The following is a 23,718-nucleotide window of genomic DNA, read 5'->3' as shown; positions in this document are numbered from 1 at the left end:
TCTCAGGCCTTCCCCTAGAAGTTTATATAGCATAGGAAGTAGAAAATGCTGTCTTAACAGGCTTCCTTCTAGACACGATTCAGGAAGTTGGCAGATTGTTTTCCTTTTGGACAGGGTCAGTGGCCAAAATGTCCATCCTGGGAGGGCTTTCCATGCCGGGCTATTCTAGAAGGCCAGACTTCCTATTTCTTGCTGCTGTGGAGATGCTTGTTTCATTAGGGGCCAGAGATTTGACTACAGAAAAGTCTAGCAGAGTCAGCCAGTCGGCACATGATGAGATGTGAATCACAGGTAGAAGGCAGCATCTGAGCTGCACTGGTGGTGAGCAGCACTGGCTGGAAGGGTCTGAGCACTGGCACATCTCCCCGAGAGCCTTCCCTGTCTCCCATGAACCAGGGGTGATACGGGGCGGTGGGGGCACACACCTCCTTTTTTTGTAGTAGGAGACCATCATTAGACCAAGGGTAGAGAACCCCCTTTTTTTTTCTACCAAGAACCATTTGTGTATGTGTAATAACACTTGTGGGACATACCAAATTATCAACATAAAAATTAGCCTGCTACACAGTTAATGAATTTTTAGTCTTGCTTACAGATACGTTGATAGGGCTAGACCAAGTTATTTTGCAGGGCTTATTACAGCCCATGAGCTTGACGTCCCTGCTCCTGATTAGACTATTATCTTGCATAAGTAACACAAAGAAACTTGAGTATGAGGGGAGTTAGCCTCTCTGTAAAATGAGCTTGTCTACCTCAGGTAGCAGGCAAGCAGGATGTACCCACAGCCTGATGTTTAAGCCGAAGAACATAGGCGGTTGAATTATGGCTTCTGAAGAAAATTTAGGTATTTATCTCTTGGGAACAAACACAGTCTCTTAAAAAAAACAGGATCTTTTCATTTTGAAAATGCTTTAATAAGTGTTGACAACACTGTTTTGCAAAATGTAAAGTTACTATACAAATTCTTAATACAAAAAGAATAAATTAAAAGCAGATTTCTTTTTTTTTTTTAATTCTGCAACTTTGTCTACAACATCCATCTTTTGATTACAGTTGAACAGAATCCAGTAAAGTCATTTTACATGCTCTACAGTCAGTTTCAGGAGCAACCTAAACCTTTTTCCCCCATTATTAAACTAGAGTCCATTTTACACAACTTGTAATAAACTATTGACATTAACATATGTAAAACTTTACACCTAGTTAACTAAGCAGTAATTGGTCATCTGATAGCACCTGGATGGGGTTTGCTATAGTTAGAACTAAACTAATATCGAGTGAAAACAAACTGAAATTTTAACAGTTTCAACACTCACCTGAATATAATAATAAAGTCAACCTGGCTCACAACATAGTCTGTATGGGTTTTCACCAGTCTCCTGGTGTACACAGGTCATTTCTTACACGCATCCAAAGAATCCAATAGGGACTTTATATCAGACCAGGAGCTTTATACTTCATTGTATTTTGTTTTTTAAACAAATAGGGCTATATAAAGAGTTTTCAAGTGCTTGTATACAATTACTACATTTCTCACCACATTGATCATCGATTGTGTCAGTCTGTAAGGACTAACACTTTATGTACATTTTTGTATTAATTGAACACAGCTAAACAGTAAAACCTGTTTTACTTAATCTCTGTCTTTACTACCAGACTATCATGATGTTTGCTGGAACTGTAATTCCTGCTTCCACTTCCATACCTGTCTGCCTCCCCAAATCTAACCCAAGTTCTTAGAAAGAATGTCAGCCTCCCATTCCTTGTAACTCAGCTAAATTTAAAGCTCGATCAAGTTGACTACATATGGTAATACATGTTGTGTTAACCTGTATTCATGCAGCCTCGCCACTGTCTCTAGTTCCCTTTTGACTTTTCCAATGATCAGTCTGAGCATTGATCATTTAGAAGAATGGAAAATGGTCCAATGAACCATGGTTCCAAACCAGGAAAGGAAAATTTAAAAACTGTGTTATTTGTAGCTCAACAAAAATAACCACCGCTCCCCAATCATGCCCTAGAATTGTTTCTTTAGTAAAATAATCTGCAGGTTCACTGTTCTAGGACTATTAATGCCTTCAGCAGTCCGGAATCCCAATCCAGTCTTGGCACAGGATCTGTGAAAGCAGACCTCAGCTTATCCCCTTGAGCCCCAGTGGTGGCAGCTGTGGCCAGCCTCCTCTCCACACAGCATCTCCAGCTCAGCTCCTTGCATAGCCTGCCAGGCCACACCAGAGGGAGCACTGGGGTTAAGGATGTTATTTAAGTGTCCAATCTTACCCTCCTGGTCTGGTAGAGTCTATTGTTATTCTTGGATTACACAGACATGAAAAACAAAGATTTTTTTTTCTTTTTATGCTAAAGCTAACTTCAGTTTTGCCTTCCCACAAAACGACCCCCACCCTGGCTCCTGTCCCTGGCTGTGAAATGCCTTTCCAATAGGAAATCATCACAAGGGAGAACAAAGTCCCCTCCCACCCCCCGACTTGCGCCAACAAGCACAGCACACCACCTCTGCGGAGACCTTCTTGTGCCATCTTGAGTAACCCAACTAAGATTGTGCACTTGTTAGTTATTAGAAAAGTGTTTCTTGAGGCCTTTGAAGATTGATGGCTTTCCAGGTGTGTATCAAGCATAGCTCAAAACACATGTAAACAAACAGCTCCCACATGGTGCTTTTGTTCCTCCTTTTTTCCTCTTTGGGTGTCTGAGGACCAACATGGTGCAGCAAGGTGAGCGATCATGTTGTAGGTAGACGGGCCCTTCGGGAGCTGATATGTTTTTCAACCCTGCTCTGCCTGCTGGCTAGTAGACACATGAGTAAAATCTTGCCACCTAAGGGCATAGTTGGGTCCTTTGAATAAGTGACACATAGGAGAAGTCGCATCTGAGCTCTTTGTCACACAAGTGGTAACAAACATTAAAACGAGCCACAACGGTTAAAACACTTGGATGGATGGTAATGTGCTTTTTCCCTTGGTTTCCCATTTAAAAAAAAATGAAATGCCTTGTGCAAAAACACAGGATACACATTTACTGGTTGGTTTAATGAGAGAGAACCACTTTTGGCAATTATCACCTTATGTTTACTACAAATCCCAAGAGGAAAGCAGCTTTGTGGGCGGTCTGGGGCTCAACCCCCTGCACGGACTAGGGTTTCCAGCACACTCTGCTCCCGGCTTCCTTCCTGTCCAGGCTGCTGCAGGCTCTGGGGGCAGCAGTGCCAGCCAGTGCTTCCTCATCCTTGCCTTGCACTTTGGGGTACCTTCTAGGCTGTCTGCGAAGGGGGATGTGGCCCCAAGACAGGAGAGAGGCATGAGCAGAGGACGCCATTTACAACCTTGTGACCTTGACTTGTAGGGTGTAGTCACAGTTTAGAATTTAAATGAAGTTTTGCTGCAGAAAGAATGTCTTCTTGGCCCCTCTCCTGTTTTTTGTGTATTTTTGTAGTTTGTTTCATCTTTGGCAGCACAGAACTGATTGTGGTCCTCCTCTGTGTGTCTGAACGTCTTTTCTTTCTAAGTCCCCTCCCAGCCCGTCACAGCCACTCCCTTAAGTGCTGCCTTGTGAAGAAAGGGTTATTTCAGGTGTAGACCGAACATCCCTCCCAGGCGTCCTCTTCATGACATACTTGGCTGGCCTTGGTGGAGCAGCCTGGACACAGCTTCATTGTCCTTTTGGATCACCCAGTACTTGAGGCCCCTGCCCTGTTCTCTGTCAGTGCCACTTGTCTGCAGGAATTTGATGAAAGCTGGCTTCCCTGACAGTCCTTGGCCTGGGAACTGCCATGGCAGAGGGAAGCCACTGAGGTGCCATTGAAGATTGCTGTCTGGCTCTCTGTGGCCAAGAGAGCCAGGAGACACACAGTGGGACCGGAACCTTCCAGAATGTCTCCTCAGTCAGGTTTTGGAGGGTGAAGGGAATGCGGAGATGGGAGAAAAAAAGTGCTGAGGGCCGAAGCTGGTGCAGGTGACAGTGCGTCTGGGTAAGGCAAATGAGAGGCAGTGAGGTGACTCCAAATGGTGTCGAGGTGGTCAGAGCAGGCCGGGTTGGCTCACACGAGGGTCCCGGGCTTGGCTTTTTCCTGCCCGTACCACTGGACGTCAGCTAATTCTGGATACAGGGAGGAATCCAGGAAACAGCTGTCGTAGCTCCTGTAGGGAGTCCAAGAAGGGAGAGGAGATGGTCAGCAGAGAGCTGCATTTATGGGACCGGGTGCAGAAGGATGTATTCATGCACACAGGGCCCCAGGCAGCGGCGACAGCCTGCCTCTCCATGGACTCTTGCGGACTAGAGGAAAACTACACGAGCCATCTTTCTGGAACTTCCTCCATCTGTAAAAGAGGAAGATGCAAACTGATGCTTCACATGTGGGTTCTCAGACATGGCCGCATCCTGGTGTTATGGCTCCCGGCTGGTGTAACAGTGTTGGGGCTGCTTGGGCACTGGACTTTCAGCGCTTCCTCCAGCAATGTTGGGGGCGGCCAAGTGTGAGAATGCCCTGTAGGTCACTGGTAGATTTTATATGTCTTGGGAGAAGATTTCAAATCATGTTTCCTCACAGTGAAAGGGTGGTGATCTTTTGAATGCTTATGGACTTCTAAGTCATTGTTTATTCAAAATAACTTGTATTGTTTCGTATTTATTTAAAAATGTGCTTTTAAAATTATACAGTAAAGTATATAGGAGAGAGACAAAGGCTTCTCTACTGTTTAGATTGGGTAGAAATAATTAAATTTATTTGAAATCAAATTGACAGGGAAAGAAAAAGAAAGAAATCTTGTATCTGCTAGCTCATGCCTCAAATGGCCACAGTGTCCAGAGCTGGGCCTAGAATTCCATCCTGGTCTCCCACATAGGTGACAAAGGGCCCAAGTTCCTGGTCCATCCTCTGTTGCTTCCCTAGGTCTTTAGCAAGGACCTGGATTGAAATGAAGAAGTAGGGACTTGAACCAGTGGTCCTACAGGATGCTGGCATGGCATCCTATCCCACAAAGCTGGCCTGGGATGGCTAAGATGGCTGGGCCTTCCAGGGGACATATGCTGTACCTGTCAGACAGTCACTTCCTCCCTAACTCTGTGTGGTCTTGGCGATATGCCACTGCCACTCCCAGCAGGAACAGATGCAGGATCCAACTGTGCCAATTGGTGTTCTCCGACCACAGCCACTAGCTCAACAATGGCCATGTGCCACAACAAGGACAGGCAGCTTTAGAATGTTTTACTAAGATTTCTAAAAATACCATTTGAAAGAGTAATGGACAGAAGAGGAGAAAGATCTTCCAGCAGCTGTTCACTCACTGGAACGGCTGCAAAAGTCAGGGGTGGACCAGGGCAAAGTGAGGAGCTTGGGATTCCATCTGAGCATGCATGGCAGGGCCCCACACAGTTGAGCCATCTTCTGTTGCTACAGGAGCAGAGCAGCCAGGACTTGTACCAGTACTCTGAAACTGGATACTGGCATTACAAGCAGATGTTTGGTTTAACTCAGTGCACCACAATGCTTGCCCTAAGGATAAGCAACTCAGAAGCTACAAAATGCCAATTTCCTACTCAGAATGTAGTTAACTGGAGTTGGAGGTCTGGCATTGTGGAATAAATGGGCTAAGCCACTGCCTATAGCACCAGCATTTCTTATGAATGCTGGTTCAAGTCCTGGCTGCTGTACTTGAGATCTAACTCCCTGTTAATGTACTTGGGAAAGCAGTAGAAGATGGCCTATCTTTTGGCTCCTATGCCCATGTGTGATACCTGGAATTTGCTCCTGTTTTGGCCTGGCTCAGCCCTGGCCATTTGGGCAGTGAACGAGCAAAGCGAAGACCTCTCTTCTCTCTCTGTTTTTCCCCCCTCTCTATAATCTTGATTTCCAAGTAAAAAACAAGCAAGCAAGCAGAGTGGGAAGCAGTGCTGGTGATGGAGAGAAGCAGTAAGCTATGGCCTTGGCTTTGCTTTCGGCTTCCCAGTAACATCAGCAGATTCACACTCCTGTTTGCTTTTTTGCTTATTAAATTTATTTCTTTTTCATATTCAAATAACTCAAACTGACACACTTAGAGTTTCTTAGACTTCTGATGGAAATTTTGTTTCTTATGCAAAAAAGTGAGCTGGAACTCTCTGAAATAAGATTTCCTTAAGGGCTTCATAGACTACAAGGAAGTACCTCTACCAGTGTTTTTCTAAGTGGTTCTGTCAGCTACCCTGGAACAGATAATTGGCTGCATGGACATAGACATAAATGGAAGGCTTGCCTTAGTTTAATCCCTGCCAGAACTTCTCAAATATCCACAAAACAAACCTCAGAGAATGATATGAAAAAGGTTCTTCACAAGGTTTGTGGGAAGGCTGACATCCTAACACAGTAGTAAAGCTGTGACATGCAGTGCCACCATCCCCTGGGGATCACTGGTCCGAGTCCCCATTGCTCTTCTTCACATCCACCTCCTTGCTAATGTGCTTGGAAAAGGAGTGATAGATGGCCCAAGAACTTGGGACCCTGCTAAGATCAGAATGGAGTTCCTGGTTCTTGGCTTCAGCCTTGTCCAGCCCTGGATGTTGTGAGCATGTGGGTAGTGAACCAATAGAAAAGCTTTGTCTCTCCTTCTCTGTCACTCTGCCTCAAAAAAGTCAAGCAAGTTGAACACTCTATGTAGTGATTTAAGCCTCTGCTTGGGATGCCCATATCCCATATCAGTCTACCTTGCTGGAGCCCAACCATGCTGTTTTCCATTCCAGCTTCCTGCTAATGGGTCAGGGAGGCAGTAAAAGGTCTAAGGACTTGGTTCCCTGCCACCCATGTGGGAGACCCAGAGGGTAGGTTCCCTAAACTGTGACCTAGGAAAAGTAGCCTGCACCTGGGCACTCTTGGCCACTGTGCCAGGGGCGGTGACTGCTGAGGTTGTTGCTGGCAGCTGCCTGTGCGACTTTACTTGGTAAGAAAGCGCCTTCCTAGGATTAACTCAGACGGGCACAGGCACGTGTCCTGAGGGAGTCTTGGTTAAGCCAAGGCAGGTGGTGAATTCATGAGCCTGCATCACCCACATGCTTGTGGAACTTGGGGGCTTCGAGCTGCTTGACCTAGGGAGGTGGGAGGAGAGGTATGTGTAGCATAAGATCTTAGGGGGTGGACTTTTACTGGAATTACTTTTATAAATTCCATAAATTGATGCACATTTTAGAAAGGGCTTATCTTGCTAAGTCTTGAGCAAGGCTTTATACCTTCCTGTCTTACCACTAACAATTGAGAAATATGCTTTAACTTACAAACCAGTGTGGGTTGCTGAGCAGCATTATTGGCTGTGTGAGGCCGGGGGATGAGGCCCTCGGAGTCAGCCTGTTGTACCCAGCCCAGACATGTGCTGTGCCACACTCATTCTTAATTCATTAGAAACTAACTTGACCATATTCCCACAGCAGCTCATTCCGATCTATTTCAGAATTCTCAAATTCACACCCCACTTCCATCATGCTCAGCAGATGACAGTGTCCCCCATAAAGGGGGTGAGGGGGCACGGGCAGTTCTTTCAGCATCAGCAATGTTGCTCGCTGGCTACTGTTCCGTTGCCAAATCTGCTTTTCTCTGGCAGCCAGAGGATGAGGTGATCTGTGGGAAAAATTGCTTCATATTTCTCTTTTAATTTGTTCATGATCTTGTCCTGACCTCCTCTCCAAGATAAAGTTCAGCTCTTTCTCTACAGCAAAATGAGTTCTGCTCTACTCCTAGTATGTCCTCCCATCCTTGTTTCTGCTTGTATGCTTCTGTTCTTGGAATGGCCTGCACCTGGCTAGGCCCTTTGGTCAGTGTCCAGTTTCTGAAGCCACTCTCCGGTAGCTCAGTGGGAAGCCTCTTAGCATCTTAGGTGTTACGGCACTTACTGCATAAACTTGGTAGTATCTCATCTCCATTGTACTTCTCCTGATTTTCAAACTGTTGATTTGACCTTCTAGAACTGCTATATCTAGTAATAGGTCTACTTTCTGATCTAGTTAACTTAAAGCTGTCCATTTCTGCATCATATCCTTAATATTTTAATTATCCTCTAAATGCTACTTAATTTCAGTGTCTTGTGTATCAAATTGTAATGTCTCTGGGACTAAGAACCAGAGTAGCTATAGTAACAGCACTGTCTGCGAGCACCATGGCATTGCTTCCCAAATAACAACATGTGTTTGATTCTCCCAGGGACCTGTGATGCTGACTCAGGTGCCACAGGCCAGGATTATGCTTGGGAATTCAGTGTTCTAACGAGTGTTCAGGTCATGAAGATGAGGATGGGGAGGATTTTCATTTGTGGGTTAACCAGGGCATACAAATCTGGTCCAGTACACTGCTGTCACTCAGAGAATGCTGAGATGAAATGACTACTGTTCTTGTATTCTAGGTTAACTCTGACCTGAGTGCTTTAAAACTTAAGGTGCAGTAATACTGCTTTTTTTACGGACAGGATTACTCAATGAGTATGATACCTCTGTAATATTTTTTATATGTGTAGACCCTGGGGGCAGTGTAATACTTGCTTTAGGAGTCTTTTGGGAAGCAGCATTAGGAATAACTGTACATCTGTTGTAAAAACAAGCTTAGAGAGTTCCCCATGTATGCAGAAACGGGATGAAAGTATAATGGCCTCCCTAACACTCAGGTGTTTCCTTGTAGGAGCTATGGCATGGACAAAGGCCGCACACCTGGGATCACGCACTCATGGCAGAAGGACACGACATTCCTTTACGATACCTCTATTCATCAGTACTTTGGTGAGTTGGAGACCCAGACCCATCCATGATGGGTGAGTTTGCTGTTGCTTCTCTGAACAAAGGAAAGCAGAAGGAGGAAGAGAAGAGAAGTCAGGTTACAGAGAGGAACTGACACAGACATGCTCAGTAACTTAGTAATGCACTGGAGAGACGCACTGATTAATTACACACCCAAGCATTAGTGACAAAGAATTCTAGTCTTGCAGAACTTCCAGTCCCCATAACTGAGCCAGAAGATGTTAGGTTTCATGGGAGGGCAGGCTCTGGCCCTTGTTGTCCACTGTCTCATTTTCTTATAGAGAATAGTCATTGTTAAGTTTCTCATTGGGAGGAGATAATTTAATCATCAGAAGTGTGTATACACAGGAGGATGTCATGTTTTTTATGAGTTAATCTGAGTCCAGCATTTGGACACTAGGTCTTGCACAGGCTGCTTGCCCACATGGACTTGAATGTGGATGGTATGCTAGGGAGTGTTGTTAATGGTTTGTTAAAAGAACGGAGAGGCAGGAGTGGACACAGGACACTAAAGTTGTAGGAATAACAAGCAGTGCGTGGAAGATTCGGGAACTGTCAAACCTGAGTGTGCATCAGAATTACCCACCTGGAGGACGTGCTAAAAACAAGCACAGCTTGCTGGGTCTGCCTTAAATAGGTCCCAGATGAGCCCAAGGATGCATTTCTGGCAAGGTCGCAGGTGACATTCAGACTACAGGTCTGGAGACCACGCTTTCAAACCAGCAACAGGGTTTAAGGTCCCCAAGAGCAGGACTGAAATCCCCAGCTCCTTGCAATGAGGAATATCTGAGCGTGCTTATGTTGGAAGCAGCTCCTAGTCTTTGTGTACATGGCGAGTGCCTCCTAGTTTCCATAAAATTACTAAGGTGGTGGAAATCCTAGGTGCAAATCACCACAGGTAAACTTGTAGGAGCATAATATCAACGAGACGTGGGGGGGGCCTGACTGCAGGCAGGGGAACCAGTTCTGGAACTGTGGCTTTCATCCCACAGACAACTGTGACACTGTTCCAGACATTTCTAGCAAGCCAGACACTCTGGAGCTGGAAGGGGTGGGGGGCACTTAACTCCTTTAGCCAGGAGGTGCTGACAGGCGAGACAGAGGCAGGTGTTGGGCCCGGTGGCATGGCCTAGTGGCTAAAGTCCTTGCCTTGAAAGCCCCGGGATCCCATATGGACGCCGGTTCTAGTCCTGGCAGCTCCACTTCCCATCCAGCTCCCTGCTTGTGGCCTGGGAAAGCAGTTGAGGACGGCCCAATGCATTGGGACACTGCACCCGCGTGGGAGACCCGGAAGAGGTTCCTGTTTCCCGGCATTGGATCAGCCCATTGGCTCACTTGGGGAGTGAATCATTGGATGAAGGATCTTCCTCTCTGTCTCTCCTCCTCTCTGTATATCTGACTTTGTAATAAAATAAATAAATCTTTTAAAAAAAAGAAGCAGGTGTTACAGAGCGAGGCAAGTCTGCCAGACTCCGAGTAGCTCAGGGCACCCTGAGCAGCTGTGAGATGACCAAGCTTCACAGTTGCATTTAAAGTATAAAGTGAGCTGGCTTTGGGTTTCATTTATTTTGTTTCAGACAGCTTCTGCATAAAGGTTTCCAAGTGTCTGATCCCCTTTCTCTGTTACTAAAGAACAAGTATATGGCTAGGACAAACACCTTTTGCATTAAATCCATTCTGAGTAGTTAGCCCTCTTTCTCCCCTATGACATTTTTGCCTGGTATTTTGAGTCAGCATGAACCCAAATTAAATGCTGTCTGGAACTGTGACCAAAAACCCAAAATTCTCCTTACCATTTCTACCTTCCAGGGACCATATAAAATTCACCTCTACAAAGGACAGTGAGGGAAAGGAGTGGGGTAGAAGGTGAGAGCCTCTTTTGAATGGAAGAAGTTGCCAGTCATGTGCCCTCATCACTCCTGTGTTAACATGCTTCTACCAGTGGGAACTGAATATTTAGGACACTCTTCCTGGCTAAGACAGTCTCAGGTCTGGAGGAAGAATTGAGTTAAAGGCTGTAAAAGAAAAACTCACCCAGTCTGCCAAGTTAGGATGTGGTGGGGACTGCTTGGTGGGGTGGCTCCAATTTCACTCGACGGTGTTGAGCTTCTCTGGCTTTGAGGTAAGGCAGCTGGAGGCAGGTGGCATGGGACAGGCAAAGAGAAGTCAGACACAAGTGAAGGCGCTTTCAACTCCTTAGCCTTTATGCACTCAGCTGCCAGCAGTCACCATTTCCAGGAATGATTGGTACGACCCAACGGCAGCATCTCAGTGTCAGTCTGATTCCAGGTGCCCACTGAGCCACAGGAAGTATCCTCAGGGATGGCCTCGATCGCAGCAAAGAACCCCTTGAAGGAGGTGTCCTGGGCAGGGCTCATGCAGTGAAGGCTCCAGGGGTTTGTCATCTGCCATTTTAGCAACACCTTGAAGTTGGCCAGGGCTTTGACAGCTCATCCAGTTTTGATTCTGAGTTTACTGATATGGGTAGCATGGAAGTCAAGTTGGGAAAGTTTTGGTAGGAATTCATTGCTACTTCAATCCTTCCTTTCTTTTGGGAGTGGAACCCTTCCCATCACTAAACATCAGATATGGCCTCTTAACATTTTTTGTTCCAAAATATGTTTCAAAAAAATCTTGATTTCTTTAAAGCAAATCTAGATAAATGCTACAAGTTCCCAAAAGAACATACACACCTTTCTATATACAAGCTGCTGGCCCTTCCGCTAGGGTCACAGACCATCGTACCCTTGACATGGAACACACGAAGTGTTCATCCTGACTCCTCCTGAAAGTCATGACCAATTTTCCTGGGCTTACTGTACAAATGGAGAAGGGTCTAGAATCCCAAGGTTGTGGCCTCATTTTTACTCTAGTCTCTCAAGCCTACCATTTGGCCAACATGTCCTGTTAAGTCAGTGAGTGGAGATGAGGGTGCTGAATGCAAGAACCTGATGCTCTCTGGTGGTCATGTCTTCCTCTTTGTGCTAACAATCTCCCTCAGTTTCCCAAATAATTCCCCTTCTCTAGCTTTCTTATCACTCCCTTTCCCCTGGTCTTTGCTTTTTCTTAAATAGCTCTCTTACTAAAAACAGGTAAAATTCCTGATTTGGAGCTGCTTCTAGTTGCTTTGGACTTTGGAAAAAAAAAAGATTTACTGGGCCCGGCGCAATAGTGTAGTGGTTAAAGTCCTCGCCTTGCACGCGCCGGGATCCCATATGGGTGCCGGTTCTAATCCCGGCAGCCCTGCTTCCCATCCAGCTCCCTGCTGTGGCTTGGGAAAGCAGTCAAGGATGGCCCAAAGCCTTGGGACCCTACACCCGCGTGGGAGACCCAGAAGAGCTCCTGGCTTTGGATCAGCGAATACCAGCTGTTGTGGTCACTTGGGGAGTGATCCATTGGACGGAAGATCTTTCTCTCTGTTTCTCCTCCTCTGTGTATATCTGCCTTTCAAATAAAAAGTAAATAAATCTTTAAAAAAAAAAAAAATGGTGTTAAAACTTTCCTTATTTGTTAGAAAAATATGTATTTTTTAAAATGTAAGATTTACTTATTTGAAAGGCAGAGTTGCCAAGAGAGTGGGAGAAAGAACTCTTCCATCTACTAATTCATTTCCCAAATGGCTGTAACAGCTAGAGCTGGGCCAGGCCAAAGCCATGAGCCAGGTGTTTCATCTGGGTGTCCCACATGGGTATAAAGTCCCAAGGACCTGGGCCATCTTCCTGCTTTTCGTAAGGCATCAGTAGGAAGCTGGCTTGGACCTGGAGCAGCTGGGATTCAAACTGGTACCCATACGGAATGCCAGCATTGCAGGCTGTGGCTTAACCCACTGCGCCACATCAGCCCCTCTCCTTTTACTAGAATGCTATTGTTTTTATTATCCTTCAACACCCATTCCGCCCTCATTTCCTTTTCTGGTTGTCAGCAGGCAGCAGAAACCCTTCTCACCTCGCTGTCTGTGAGTGGTAAGTCTGCAAATGACTATGTAAGGCTGCTAGTGCTGAGCCCAGACCGCCCAGCATAACTGCTCAGCCCATGCTCATGTGAGTGTCCCAGACACTGTGCCTTTTTCTCAGGGAGGGGGCAGAGAATGTAAAGGGCAAGCATCCAGTTTTTTCCACTTCTGACTTGCTCCAGTACTGCTGAGTGTTCCAGTCTAAGAATATAAAGGAGGCACCAGTATTGTGGTACAGTGAATTAATTCATAATCTGTGCCACTGGCATTACATATGGTCACTGGTTTGAGTCCTGGCTGCTCCGCTTTTTTTTTTTTTAAGATTTACAGAAAGGAAGATCTTCCATCTGCTGGTTTACTCCACCAAGTGGCCACAATGGCTGGAGCTGTGCCGATCTGAAGCCAGGAGCCAGGAGCTTCTTCCAGGTCTCCCATGCTGGTGCAGGCTCCCAAGGCTTTGGACCATCCTTCATTGCTCTATCCAGGCCACAAGCAGGGAGCTGGATGGGAGGCTGGATCGCCAATATCAGAACTGGCGTCCATGTGGGATTCCGGCACTTACAAGGCAAGGATTTTAGCTGCTAGGCTACCATGCCGGGCCCAGGCTGCTGCACTTTGAATCTGGCTTCTTGCTAATGTACCTGGAGAGCTGTGGAGGATGGCCCAAGTGCTTAGGATGCTGCAGCCATCCATGTGGGAGATGTGGATGAAGCTCCTAGCTGCTGGTTTGGCCTAGCCCAACTCTGGCTGTTGCAGCCATTTGGGGAGTGAATCAGTGGTTAGAATCTTTGTCTGCATCTTATTCTCTGTCTTCCAGACAAGTTAATAAGTCTCAGCTATACAAGGGAGACCTTAAACTATGGAAAATTTCAGGTGTAACATCAGGGTATTGAAAGAAACCAATTACTTTGTGGCTCCTAAGAGTTTCTCTATACAGGCACCCTGTTAAATGCATACCACCAGCACCTCACTGAGGCCAGTGGCTTCAAAACCCGCGCCCAGCCTCAACTTGCAGCTGTGCTCAGCTGTGGGGGGGGGGGGGTCTCCATGCTCCCCTGCCCTGGGGTGAAGTAAACTTCTGGCTGGGCAAAAACATTGCTAAGGCCATCCATCAGGCGCAAGTGCCAAGTAGATGTGCTAAGAAGCACAGCCAGGAGCAAGTTGGCCACCAGGCCACCTAGAGTTAGGTGTGGGGTTTCTGTGCAAGACAGGCTCTAGAAGGCAGGGTAGGAAGCTGCTGAGTCTGTGCCACCTGCCAGCAAAGTTCCCCACCCAGCACCTCTGACGGGCAGCCCTTGAAACCACGGAGCAGTTGGCCGGCCCCGCCCCCTCCGCGCCTCTCACCTGAAGTGGCCTTGCACATCTGAGGCATCCTGGTGACCCTGCTGTGCGCCACGAAGGTGCTCTGGGATGAGGTGCTGTACTGCGAGCCACTGTCTGAGGAGGTGGAGCTGGTGTGCGACAGGCGGCTGTGCTCCTTGTGCGAGGCGCTGCAGCGCTGGTACCATTGGCGCAGCTCGTCCGACACAGCAGAGCGGCCCTTGTCGTGGGCACCCTCGCGGCCCAGCGACGGAGTCCGCAGGATCTGCGAGCGCGATGGCGTCAGGCGGCCCGCGTCGCCCTCGTCGCCACCGCGCCAGCTCTCCTTAAAGAGGCCCCCAGCTGTATAGGAGTTGGACGTCTTGAACTGTGCCTTGACGCTGTAGTGGCCCTCCTGGTCGCTCTCCAGGCTGCGCACCACCACGGGCGTGGCACTGCCCTCGATGTACAGTGGGTACTCCTTGATGCGGTACTGCGAGCTGGGTTGGCTCTGGCTGTGCAGGTAGACCCCGCCCGTGCCGCCCGCACCGCCGGCGCCGCCCGCACCACCCCGCGCCGCCAGGTTGGGGAGACTGCCGGAGCCCGCGGCGCCCAGCGAGCCCGCCGCCCGTCGCCGCTGCCTTTGCCGCTGGCGCGCCTTGGACGGCGAGTCCTCAGCCAGCGTGGAATAGTTGGCGTTCATCTGTGCTGGGTAGTAGTGCTCCGAGCTCGAGTGGCTGGTGCAGGACGAGCAGTCGTCCATGGGATCCGAGCCGTTGCTGCTACGAGTCCGCGGGGTGTAGAAGTCGGGGCTTCCCGTGTCATTCTCCGAGCCCAGGAGCTTGCCCTGGGACTCCAAGCTGGAGCTCCGGTGCCTAAAGTGCAGGGCGAGGCTGTGCAGTCGCGTGGGGCTGATGTCCACCGACCTGCGGGGAGACGCGGCCCCGGGGTAGGTCTGGGGCTTACTCAGGGGGTGGAGGAAACGCCCCTGGAGCCCTCCCTTGGCAGGATTTCAGGAAGTGTGAAATAGGCAGGCTCAGGTATGAGTCCTCCCGGGACCTGCGGGGCCCTGGCTGAACTAGGCCCTGGGCTTTGTCTCCTAACACTAGTGGACCTAAAGCTAGGACTCACACAAGGGTTGGTACTGACAATTGCATGCTAGTGTCTGAAGGTCTGTTTTTTTTTTTAAAAAAGTGGGAAATCATTCTACAGATTGAGAGACCCAGAGAAGTGTCATTTAGTACAGGGCTAAACGCTATGAAATGGCATGTTTTGTAGGTCATAAGACAGTCCAACAGTGGCTCTTCACATGGCATAACCACATACAAGCATGATACCCACACCAACAGTTCTGTTCTCTATGAAGACTCTAAAGTGCACGGCTAAGGAGTGTGAGTGAGGCGGACACTTCGCATTACTATCACGGTCCAGAAGCCCACCCCACGGGGTAGCCATCAGCAGCTCCCCATGCTGGGCCCCCACATGTGGCTTCCCCGTGTCTGTCCCTCGGGGGTGGAACCAGAAGCCCCTAGCACACGGCCCTCTAGGACCTTGTCCAGACATGGTTTTCAGGGTTCCCTTCAGAATTTGCACCTTGGGGGATGATAAAGGAAACCCAGTGGAGATTTAGGCCTCGGCAGCAGTAAGTCCGATAAGGACTGTCTAACTAAAGATCATTCCAGCAGTGTAAGGTGCTCCTGGTTCTTAACTCGCCTCACCTTGCCTGCCGCCACTTCCAGCAGGAGAGTGCCTTCCACGGCAGCTGCCCGCAAAGCCTGGCATGTACCATCCCCATCCCCGTCCCCACACCACCACGACTGCTGCTGGCATCTCAGGGGTTTATCAGCCGTGCTCATAAAGATAACCTGCCTCCCTGGTTTGGCTCTGACCCCAGCCCACCCGCCATCTGGGGTGGCCCCATGGCCAACTCACCTGGCGGAATGGACGTAGTGGGGGCTCCGGACCCGCAGGTCTGGCGTGGATGGCATGCTGGATTGGGAGTTCCAGTGAGGCAGGCCACGGATAGGGCTGTTCTGCAAGGAGCTGCTCCCGCCCCCCGCTTCAGCACAGCTCCCTGTGCTGGGGAAGCGCTTGTGGCTACTGCAGAAACAAGGAAGCCATGCTGCTCGTGGCCAGACCCAACAGCCCCTTTGTCCCAGAGTGGACAGGCTCACGGCTCGGCAGAGCTTGCCCAGGCTGGCCTCCCTCCCTCCCTCCTTTGTCCTCTCCAATCAGTACTGTGGTTCTGAACCCCTTCCCCGCAGCAGCTGCTGGATTCCTTGCCCCTGACTCCTCCCAGCCCAGCAGTGTCAAGTGGAGACCTTGTCAGCCTTCTCTGCAGCATGCAGTGTGGCTGATGTGTGAAGCCCCTGCCCACACAGCTTCTGATTTGCAAGAGACAGACCTTCACCTGTCAGTGCTCTCTTAGGGCTCTATAGGGTGTCATGAAAGGAAATAAGAAAAGCTGAGGAGTGCAGAAGTGGACCAAGACGCCTTCCCCAACCCCTCCCTGCATTAGCCAGGTAATGAGCTGCTAATGGATAGCTCAGACTATAGCTGTTGGGCTTCAGAATTTTGCCAGTTGGTGGCTTGGGGTTCTGAGCCACTGCGGGATTCCTATGACTGGATTCTCACTTGCCATTTTGGAGTGGTGTTCCCAAACATTTCCTAATTAATTCCTGTGGAATTTAACAACCTTAAAACCATCTGCCAACACCTTGACTTGGAGCCAAAAACACGGCTGCCCTTTGAATGACAGAGCTGCACCTCAACAGTGTTGGCACCAGAGGGCGCCATGAGCGTAGCACTGCGGAAAGGCAGCCTGGGGAAGGGAGGAAAAGGACACCCTAAGGACACCCTAAGGACAGCCCTCTGACTCTCGCATCTGCACTTCAGCTCCCACCTCACCTGGAATGGCTGTGAGAAGAGCGTTTCTTCACTTTCTCATAAGGCTCATCCAGAGAGGACTCGCTCCACATCTTGGGCTTTATGGGTGACTTGTCATAGTCATTGCGGTGGTAGTGCATCTGCCTGAGTCCCTCCAGAGACTGGGGAGGTGGAGGCCTGTTGTGCGATGGTGGCCGAGGAGGCAGTCCCTTGTGAGGGGACTGCAGAGGGGATATTGCGCTGGTAACCTGAGAATCTTCTGCCCCAAAAAAAGACAAAGACAGCAGCTGAGCACAAGCTGGGTCCTTTCTGCAGGACCTCAGATGGGACAGACCCCAGCCCACCCCGACAGACACACGGGGGCCGACTCCTGTGCTGCAAGGAGCAGTTATCTGGCAGGTGCTTAGTGAACACCTGTTGGAGGAAAAATGAGTGTGTAGCCACCAGGTGTGATTACTCACTACTGCATCTGGTGTTCTACTCTCTGCTTTTTGTCAGTGTCATTTGTATTCTCTTTTTATAAGTTCTTAACACATAATTGTGTTAAGAAATCTTTGGGAAAGCGATGAACCACAGTATTATATACAGGCATCTTTCGGTACACATGGAGGACTGACTCCAGGACATAGTCCATTCCCTCCCCTCCCCTGACACTGAAGATACCCAACTGTGGATGCTCGAGCCCCTGATATAGAATGGTACAGCAGCATGCCTTTGGTAAAGTGGTTAAGATACCACTTGGGGGGGCCCGGTGCCGTGGCCTAGTGGCTGAAGTCCTCGCCTTGGACGCGCAGGGTTCTAATCCCGGCAGCTCCACTTCCCATCCAGCTCCCTGCTTGTGGCCTGGGAAAGCAGTCAAGGACCAGCCCCAAGCTTTGGGGACCCCAGCACCACGTGGGCAGCCCCCGCGAGGAGGTTCGACCCTGCCTCCCCACGTGGCGACCCGGCGACACCCGGCCCAGCCATTGCGGCTCACTTGGGGAGCTGACTCACTCGGGGGGAATGGAAGATCTTCTCTGTCTCTCCTCTCTGTATATCTGACTTTGTAATAAAAATAAATAAATCTTTATTAAAAAAAAAGATACCACTTGGGACACTGCGTGCTGTACTGGATTGCTTGGGTTTGAGTCCTGGCTTCATTTCCAACTCTAGCTTCCTGCTAATGCAGACTCTGGGAAGCAGCAAAATCTGGTCCAGTGGCACTCAGTGGGAGAGAAAAGAAAGGACAGCCTCACATGGATGCAGGGGTTGGGTGAGCAGCAGGTGCAGCAGCTGGGAGAGAGGGATGGCACATCAGCTGATCATCCATCTACTCCCAGCCTCTGCTCGCACCATGAGGGACCCAGCGAAGGGGGCTGGGCTGGTGGGGAAGGAACACTGTGCAGCTTCTGAAGCACGGAGGTGTTAGAACCTGCCACCGGCAAGGTTCCAGGCACAGAGCGTCCCTGGAGGGTGCATGGGAGGGAGGAGGGGCCAGGACAGGTGGTACTGAGAGGGAAAAAAAAAATGACTCGCTGGGGGAACGGGTTGGGAGAGACACAAAAATAAACCTCAGACTCCCTGACACACTTCTGCTTGGCCCTACAGCCCTAGCTTTTCATCACAGCCCCAACCTTGAGCCAGTTAGCTGCTCTGCTTCTGGAAGTTCCTTCTCTGCAGATGCACCAAGGTAGCAACCTTAGGACAAGGGAGGCTGCAGTGGGATTGAGGGCTCCAGAGGGGAAGCCATACACCCCTTAGGTCCAAGGTGCTAGAATGTGGGCAAAAGACTAATCACATGGGAGCTCTCCAAACTGGCTGGTGCTCTGGCATCTCCTCTACAATTTAGCCTCTTGGCTAAATTATTCTCATTCCAGCTCCTGGAAAGACTGGGCCAGTATGTCTGATAACCAAAACTCCCCACCCAAGCAGCAAAGCAGACAATCAGAGTATCACAATCTGGTTTCTAATGGAAGCGCCAGGGCAACCGGGTAAATACCTTGCCAGACTTTCCCCACATCAAGAACAATCATTAGTATTATTATTGCAATTATCATTATTATAATGACTCGGGTAGTCGTTTTATGTTTTCCGTCAGCCTCGGCCCTTAGCACTGCCAGCCTGAGGTTTCTAAAGGGCAAAAAAAAAAAAAAAAAAAAAAAACCTGCCACTTAACATATTTCCACATAACTAATGCTCTCGTCTCCCAGCAATCTGGGTTAACATCCACAGGAAGTCTCCCAGAGATGGTTCTGGGTTTGGGGTTTCCTGCCTCTCCTTGGTAGACGGTTGGGAGGGTGGTGATTTGGGAAGCTGGGGTGCTAAGAATTACCTGAGAAAACAGCCTGGGAACGGCCAGAATTCAATCGGAAGGGCTGGTATTACAGCACAGTGACCAAGCTGCCGCCTGCAGTGCCGGCATCCCATGGCAGCTTTCTGCCTTCCATCTAACTCTGTTTCTGAACCACCTCCCTGCTTATGTGTCTGGGAAAACAGTGCAAGATCCTCACCCACATGAGAGACCTGGATGAACTTTGGAACTCTGGGTTTGGGCCTGGACCAGTCCTGGCTACAGTGGCCATCTGGGGAGCAAACCAGTGGATGAGAAGTCCTTCCCTCTCTAATAATTTTTGTTTTAAAAGAGTTCAGTGGCATATAAAGAACTGTCAAGGCCTAAGCTCAAGGTGTGTGTTTTTTAAAGATTGATTCTTTCCTTTGAAAGGCAGAATTAAAAAGGTGGGGGGGACAGTACAAGAGCGAGAGGGCTATTTTCCACCTGCTGGTTCACTCTCCAGATGATCACAATGGCTGGGACTGGGCCAAGCCAAAACAAGCAGCCTGAAACTCCATTGGGGTCTTTTCAAGTGGGTAGCAGGAGCCCAAGTACTTGGGTCATTCTCTGCTGCTTTTCCATGTGCATTAGCAGGGGACTGGGATTGGAAATGGAGCTGCCAGGACCCAAACACGCACATGTAAGGGGCGATGCCTGCACAGCAGCTCAACTTCTGGTGCCATGATGCCAGCCCCTGAGCAGGTGCCTTTCATTTTCATTACTGCTTCATCCAGGTCTTATGAGTGCTTTCAAAAGGAAACTACATATAGTGTTAAGGTTCCCTGTCTCATTAAAAATGTACATTTGGCTTCTAAAAAAGCAAAGCACTACTCACTGAGTTGCCACTTTAAATCTTACTCCTGGGCCAAGGTAGATGCTGAAATTCCAGTCATTGTGTTTCTGTGGCTACCCTCCACTCCCAACCAAATGGGTGGGTGTTGGGAAGCAAGGGCATCTGCAGCTGCCACCTTGGCCTGGCACAGCTGCCCCCAGACTTCCAGCCAGCAAGGGGCTAACCTACCGTCCTCCAGAACAAGGGCATCGGAGAGCGAGCTGTCTTCGCTGGCAATGTTTCCATCTGGGAAGGCAAAGAGCAGGTCTGTGAGTTCAACATGCTCCTTCAACAACGCTTTGTCTGCAACAACACTGAAGTCACCATCCCCAGGCCTTCCTCTTTCTCATCAGAAAGAGCTCCCTGCACACAGTAAGAATGCTGTCGGGCATTTCTTTTCACAATCCTTGTGGAGGCTCATTAGTTCCCTGCCCCACCCTGGCATGGCAAAGACCCCTGATGGTGTGTATTTGGGCCCATTCACAAGAGACTGGAATGCCAAGCAGCTGCAGTTCAGTACTGAGGTTGCTTAAGTCATGCCACTGTCACACCCGGAGACTTGGGGCATGTACCAACTAAGCCACAGGACATGGGCTGCTGGTTATTCCATAACTGCATAACTAGGGTAGGGAACTTCGCTTTGCTGTTATGGCAATATTAAATGGCTTCTCAATAAACTTCTTAAGTCATTAGTAGAGCAAACAAGGATGCTAAATACAGACTCCGTCTCTCTGAAGCCTATTTTTATAGGGGCTATTCAATTCACCAGGAGGACACACCCAGAGTGAAACAGTAAAGTAACCCTCCCTTTAACCAGTGGGGAGGCTAAAGCACGTTTCTCCACTGGCTCCGCCTGTCTGCTCAAGTACCAAAGGTCCCACATCTTCCTGTTTTGGTGTTTTAGCTCTTGAAATTAAAAAAAACAAATTCAGGTGAGCTCTTGCAATGCACACATCATTTCAATAAGGTGCCAAAGAGAAAAAGTGCCTCATGTCCCTGGCGGTTTGCTTCCCCAGGTATAACTCAACTCCAGGTATGATCAAGTCCCTTTTAAATCATCCCGAGATTATTTGTAATGCCCAATACTACATAACTGCTGTGTCCACAGATGTTTTGTACATGTTGAGAGCAGATAGTTTTTTCCTGAACATTTTTCATCCGAAGTTGGTTGAATCCATATACACACATCCTATGGCTCTGGAGAGCTAACCATGTATTTGCCAGCTGTAGGCTTGGCCAGAATAATTTGGTGCAGATAACAATTTAAAATGGATTCTGTCAGTAGTCCCAACAGTTCTCACTGGAGCCAGGAACCTCCTCGTAGCCAACCAGAGACATGTCACATGTGTGATGCCCTTCCCTGGTCTGTCTACCCTGCTGAGCTGTGACCCCCAACCCCCAGTGCCTCCAGAGGGGCAGAAGGAGGTCTCAATTAGAGTGTAAGACAGAGGGACTGGCTGGCTATAGCGCAGATAGGAAGTGGTGGGGAAGTTACGAGCTCTTGACCAAGGACCACAGGGTGTGATAGGAAAACACTGGTATTTCCAGTTTCCTCAAGAAAACGGATTTTTTTTTAATGGTCTTTTTCTCTCCCTTTGAAACTAGGACTTCACTTTGTTCCTATTGCTTGATGGGCTGCGAACAATAGGACTGAGGACCTTGACTGGCATCTTCTGGAATCTCCAATATGCCGCTGCCTCCCTGGAGTTCTTTCTGACTGTGGTATATCAGATCTTCCATCTTAGCCATGCTCCAGCATGCAGTCTAGTAGAACCGAGGGCATTCACACTGCCGTGCAGCCATCCCCAGCACCCATCAGTGCCACTGCCCACACAGGAACTCTGTGCTCCGAGATCCGAATCACTTCTACTCTGCTTGCTGCCTTCCTCAAGCCAAAAGTATTTTATACATGAGTGGGACCCTGTGAAAAGAGCCTTGGCATTGATTTTTCAAGCCCTGGCTGGCCTAGATTAAAAGGATTCCAACAGCCTCAGAGACTTGATGCTTGTTGGTAGACTTTCTGGTATTTCCTTCTACAGTTTACAAATCCAGTCACCCAAACTCCTAACCCCTGACCAAAGCTTGAGGCCCTAACTGATCAGAGCCAGACAGACCAGTCTGCCTGAGCTGCAGGTCTGGGGATGGGAGGGCCCAGGAGACACAGGAAGCTGCAGAAGGACACAGGGTTGTCACAGGGTGGTGACCTGTAGGAGGCCCTGCTCCCATCACCCACCAGCTTGCTCTCCAGATTTGGGGACAGATGGCCAGGTGCCTTGGGATGGCAGGGGCTGGGCTAGCTCTGGGCTGGATGTGGCCTGTGTGGTCAGCACAGCTCCTGGGATAGGCTGAGAAGACTATGAGCCCATGGCAGCAGATTCTCCCAGGTGTGCAGCAACATCCTTTTCTCTACCACTGCTTCCACTGATGGATCTCGTTGCACAGGACCACTGCTTTTATTTATCAGACCTGACTGGAGTCATCTCATGGACAAATTAAGGCCAGGGTGGTTCTGCAGCTGCTTAGGCTGTGCAGGATTGGGACAGGTTGCGGGGAGAGGGACATCCGCTTCCCTGATGTCTGGGTGCGGGTGTGGGCAAGGCAGCCCGTGAGCACTGACCGTCTATGATGAGTGAAGCCCTCTGCGTGGGTTTCTTGCCCGACTTGATGCGGTTCTCATTGATGGCATTTTCAATCTCCTGCAGCTTCTTCAGTGCGTTCAAGTACGAGGTTTTCCTCTGTTTCTTCAACTTCTTGCTGACGTTGGGATCACTAGCGAGGCGGCGGGCAGCCTCAGTAATCTGGGACTGAATGGCAAACTCACGTTCCAGGCGTTCCAGCTCTGCTTCCTGTGGGCAGGAGAGAGGCATGGCTGGACACTTGCCGGGGATGCTGAGCGGGAGCCCCTGTCCTCACCCCACAGCCTTGCCCTAATGGGAGCACAACTTCAATCAGGAAGCTGTCAGTGACTGCCTTGCATGACTGCAGGGAGGCTCCAGTGCTTAAGCCTCTGCCGGCTGCCACACCCAGATGCGTATGTGTGAGCTGTGGTTGGCCTCACACTTGCCTGTTCCTGCCCCCGAACCAGGGGTGGGTGCTGGGGGGCAGCTGGCTCCCCCCAGCCGCTTTCCTTGGCCTATTTCCTGGGCAAATCCCTCCTGCCTCTATACCTTCCTTTGGTTCCCCTCAGAGTTCTGGGCCAGGGAGAAGTTAGACTGTGGCTGGCCAACGTGTTTGCTACCAACCTCTCTATGTCCTCGGCAGCACGTGTGGGCACGCTGGCTGCTGAGGGGTCAGGGAGAGGTAGCTCAAGCCTGCGTCCAGGAGGTTTGGGGGTGAATGCAGAGTATCCCCCTGCCCCAGTCCATTTCTCTCCTTTCTCTTCCCTATTGAGACCCCTCTGGTCAAAGCCAGCTGTAGTTAGCACAAGGCGAAGCTTTTGAATGGTGGGTGACCTAGCATCTTGCTGGTCTCACCGGGGAGCCTGGAGGGGAGGTCGGACCTGAGGAGCTCCTGGACAAACACGGCCGGTAGAGACCATGCAGCTTCGCTGGGCACTTCCCAGTCACCTAACTGACCCAACCAAGTGGGAGCCGATCCTCTGTCTGCTGCAGTCAGCAGATCTCTCTGTTTCATAGACCAAGACCTCCTTCTGCCTCTCGGCACAATGCACCA

General features: G+C 49.5%; 1 protein-coding gene across 8 annotated transcripts in view; it reads right to left on the bottom strand.

Moving 5' to 3' along the window:
- Window positions 1–995: 995 nt before the first annotated feature.
- The window catches only part of FRMD4A (FERM domain containing 4A), a 571,779-nt gene continuing 549,056 nt past the window's right edge, over window positions 996–23,718 (bottom strand). For 3 of the 8 annotated variants that reach the window (XR_009246201.1, XR_009246200.1, XR_009246202.1), the window contains 8 exons: window positions 22,664–22,892; window positions 20,236–20,292; window positions 16,925–17,162; window positions 15,950–16,117; window positions 14,063–14,943; window positions 10,801–10,897; window positions 8,680–8,800; window positions 996–4,154 (listed from right to left, as the gene is read on the bottom strand). Coding sequence is in view for 5 of the 8 variants with exons in the window: in XM_012931059.2 (XP_012786513.2) it covers window positions 4,055–4,154; window positions 10,801–10,897; window positions 14,063–14,943; window positions 15,950–16,117; window positions 16,925–17,162; window positions 20,236–20,292; window positions 22,664–22,892 (1,770 nt within the window). In the remaining 3 variants the exon portion in view is untranslated. The remainder of the gene's footprint in view (window positions 4,155–8,679; window positions 8,801–10,800; window positions 10,898–14,062; window positions 14,944–15,949; window positions 16,118–16,924; window positions 17,163–20,235; window positions 20,293–22,663; window positions 22,893–23,718) is intronic. The other 5 variants (XM_012931059.2, XM_058669456.1, XM_058669459.1 and 2 more) reach the window with 3 other exon arrangements.

This window comes from Ochotona princeps, chromosome 10 (assembly GCF_030435755.1).
Source record: "Ochotona princeps isolate mOchPri1 chromosome 10, mOchPri1.hap1, whole genome shotgun sequence".
Classification (NCBI taxonomy): domain Eukaryota; kingdom Metazoa; phylum Chordata; class Mammalia; order Lagomorpha; family Ochotonidae; genus Ochotona; species Ochotona princeps.
This window is presented reverse-complemented; position numbering and strand designations above follow the sequence as displayed.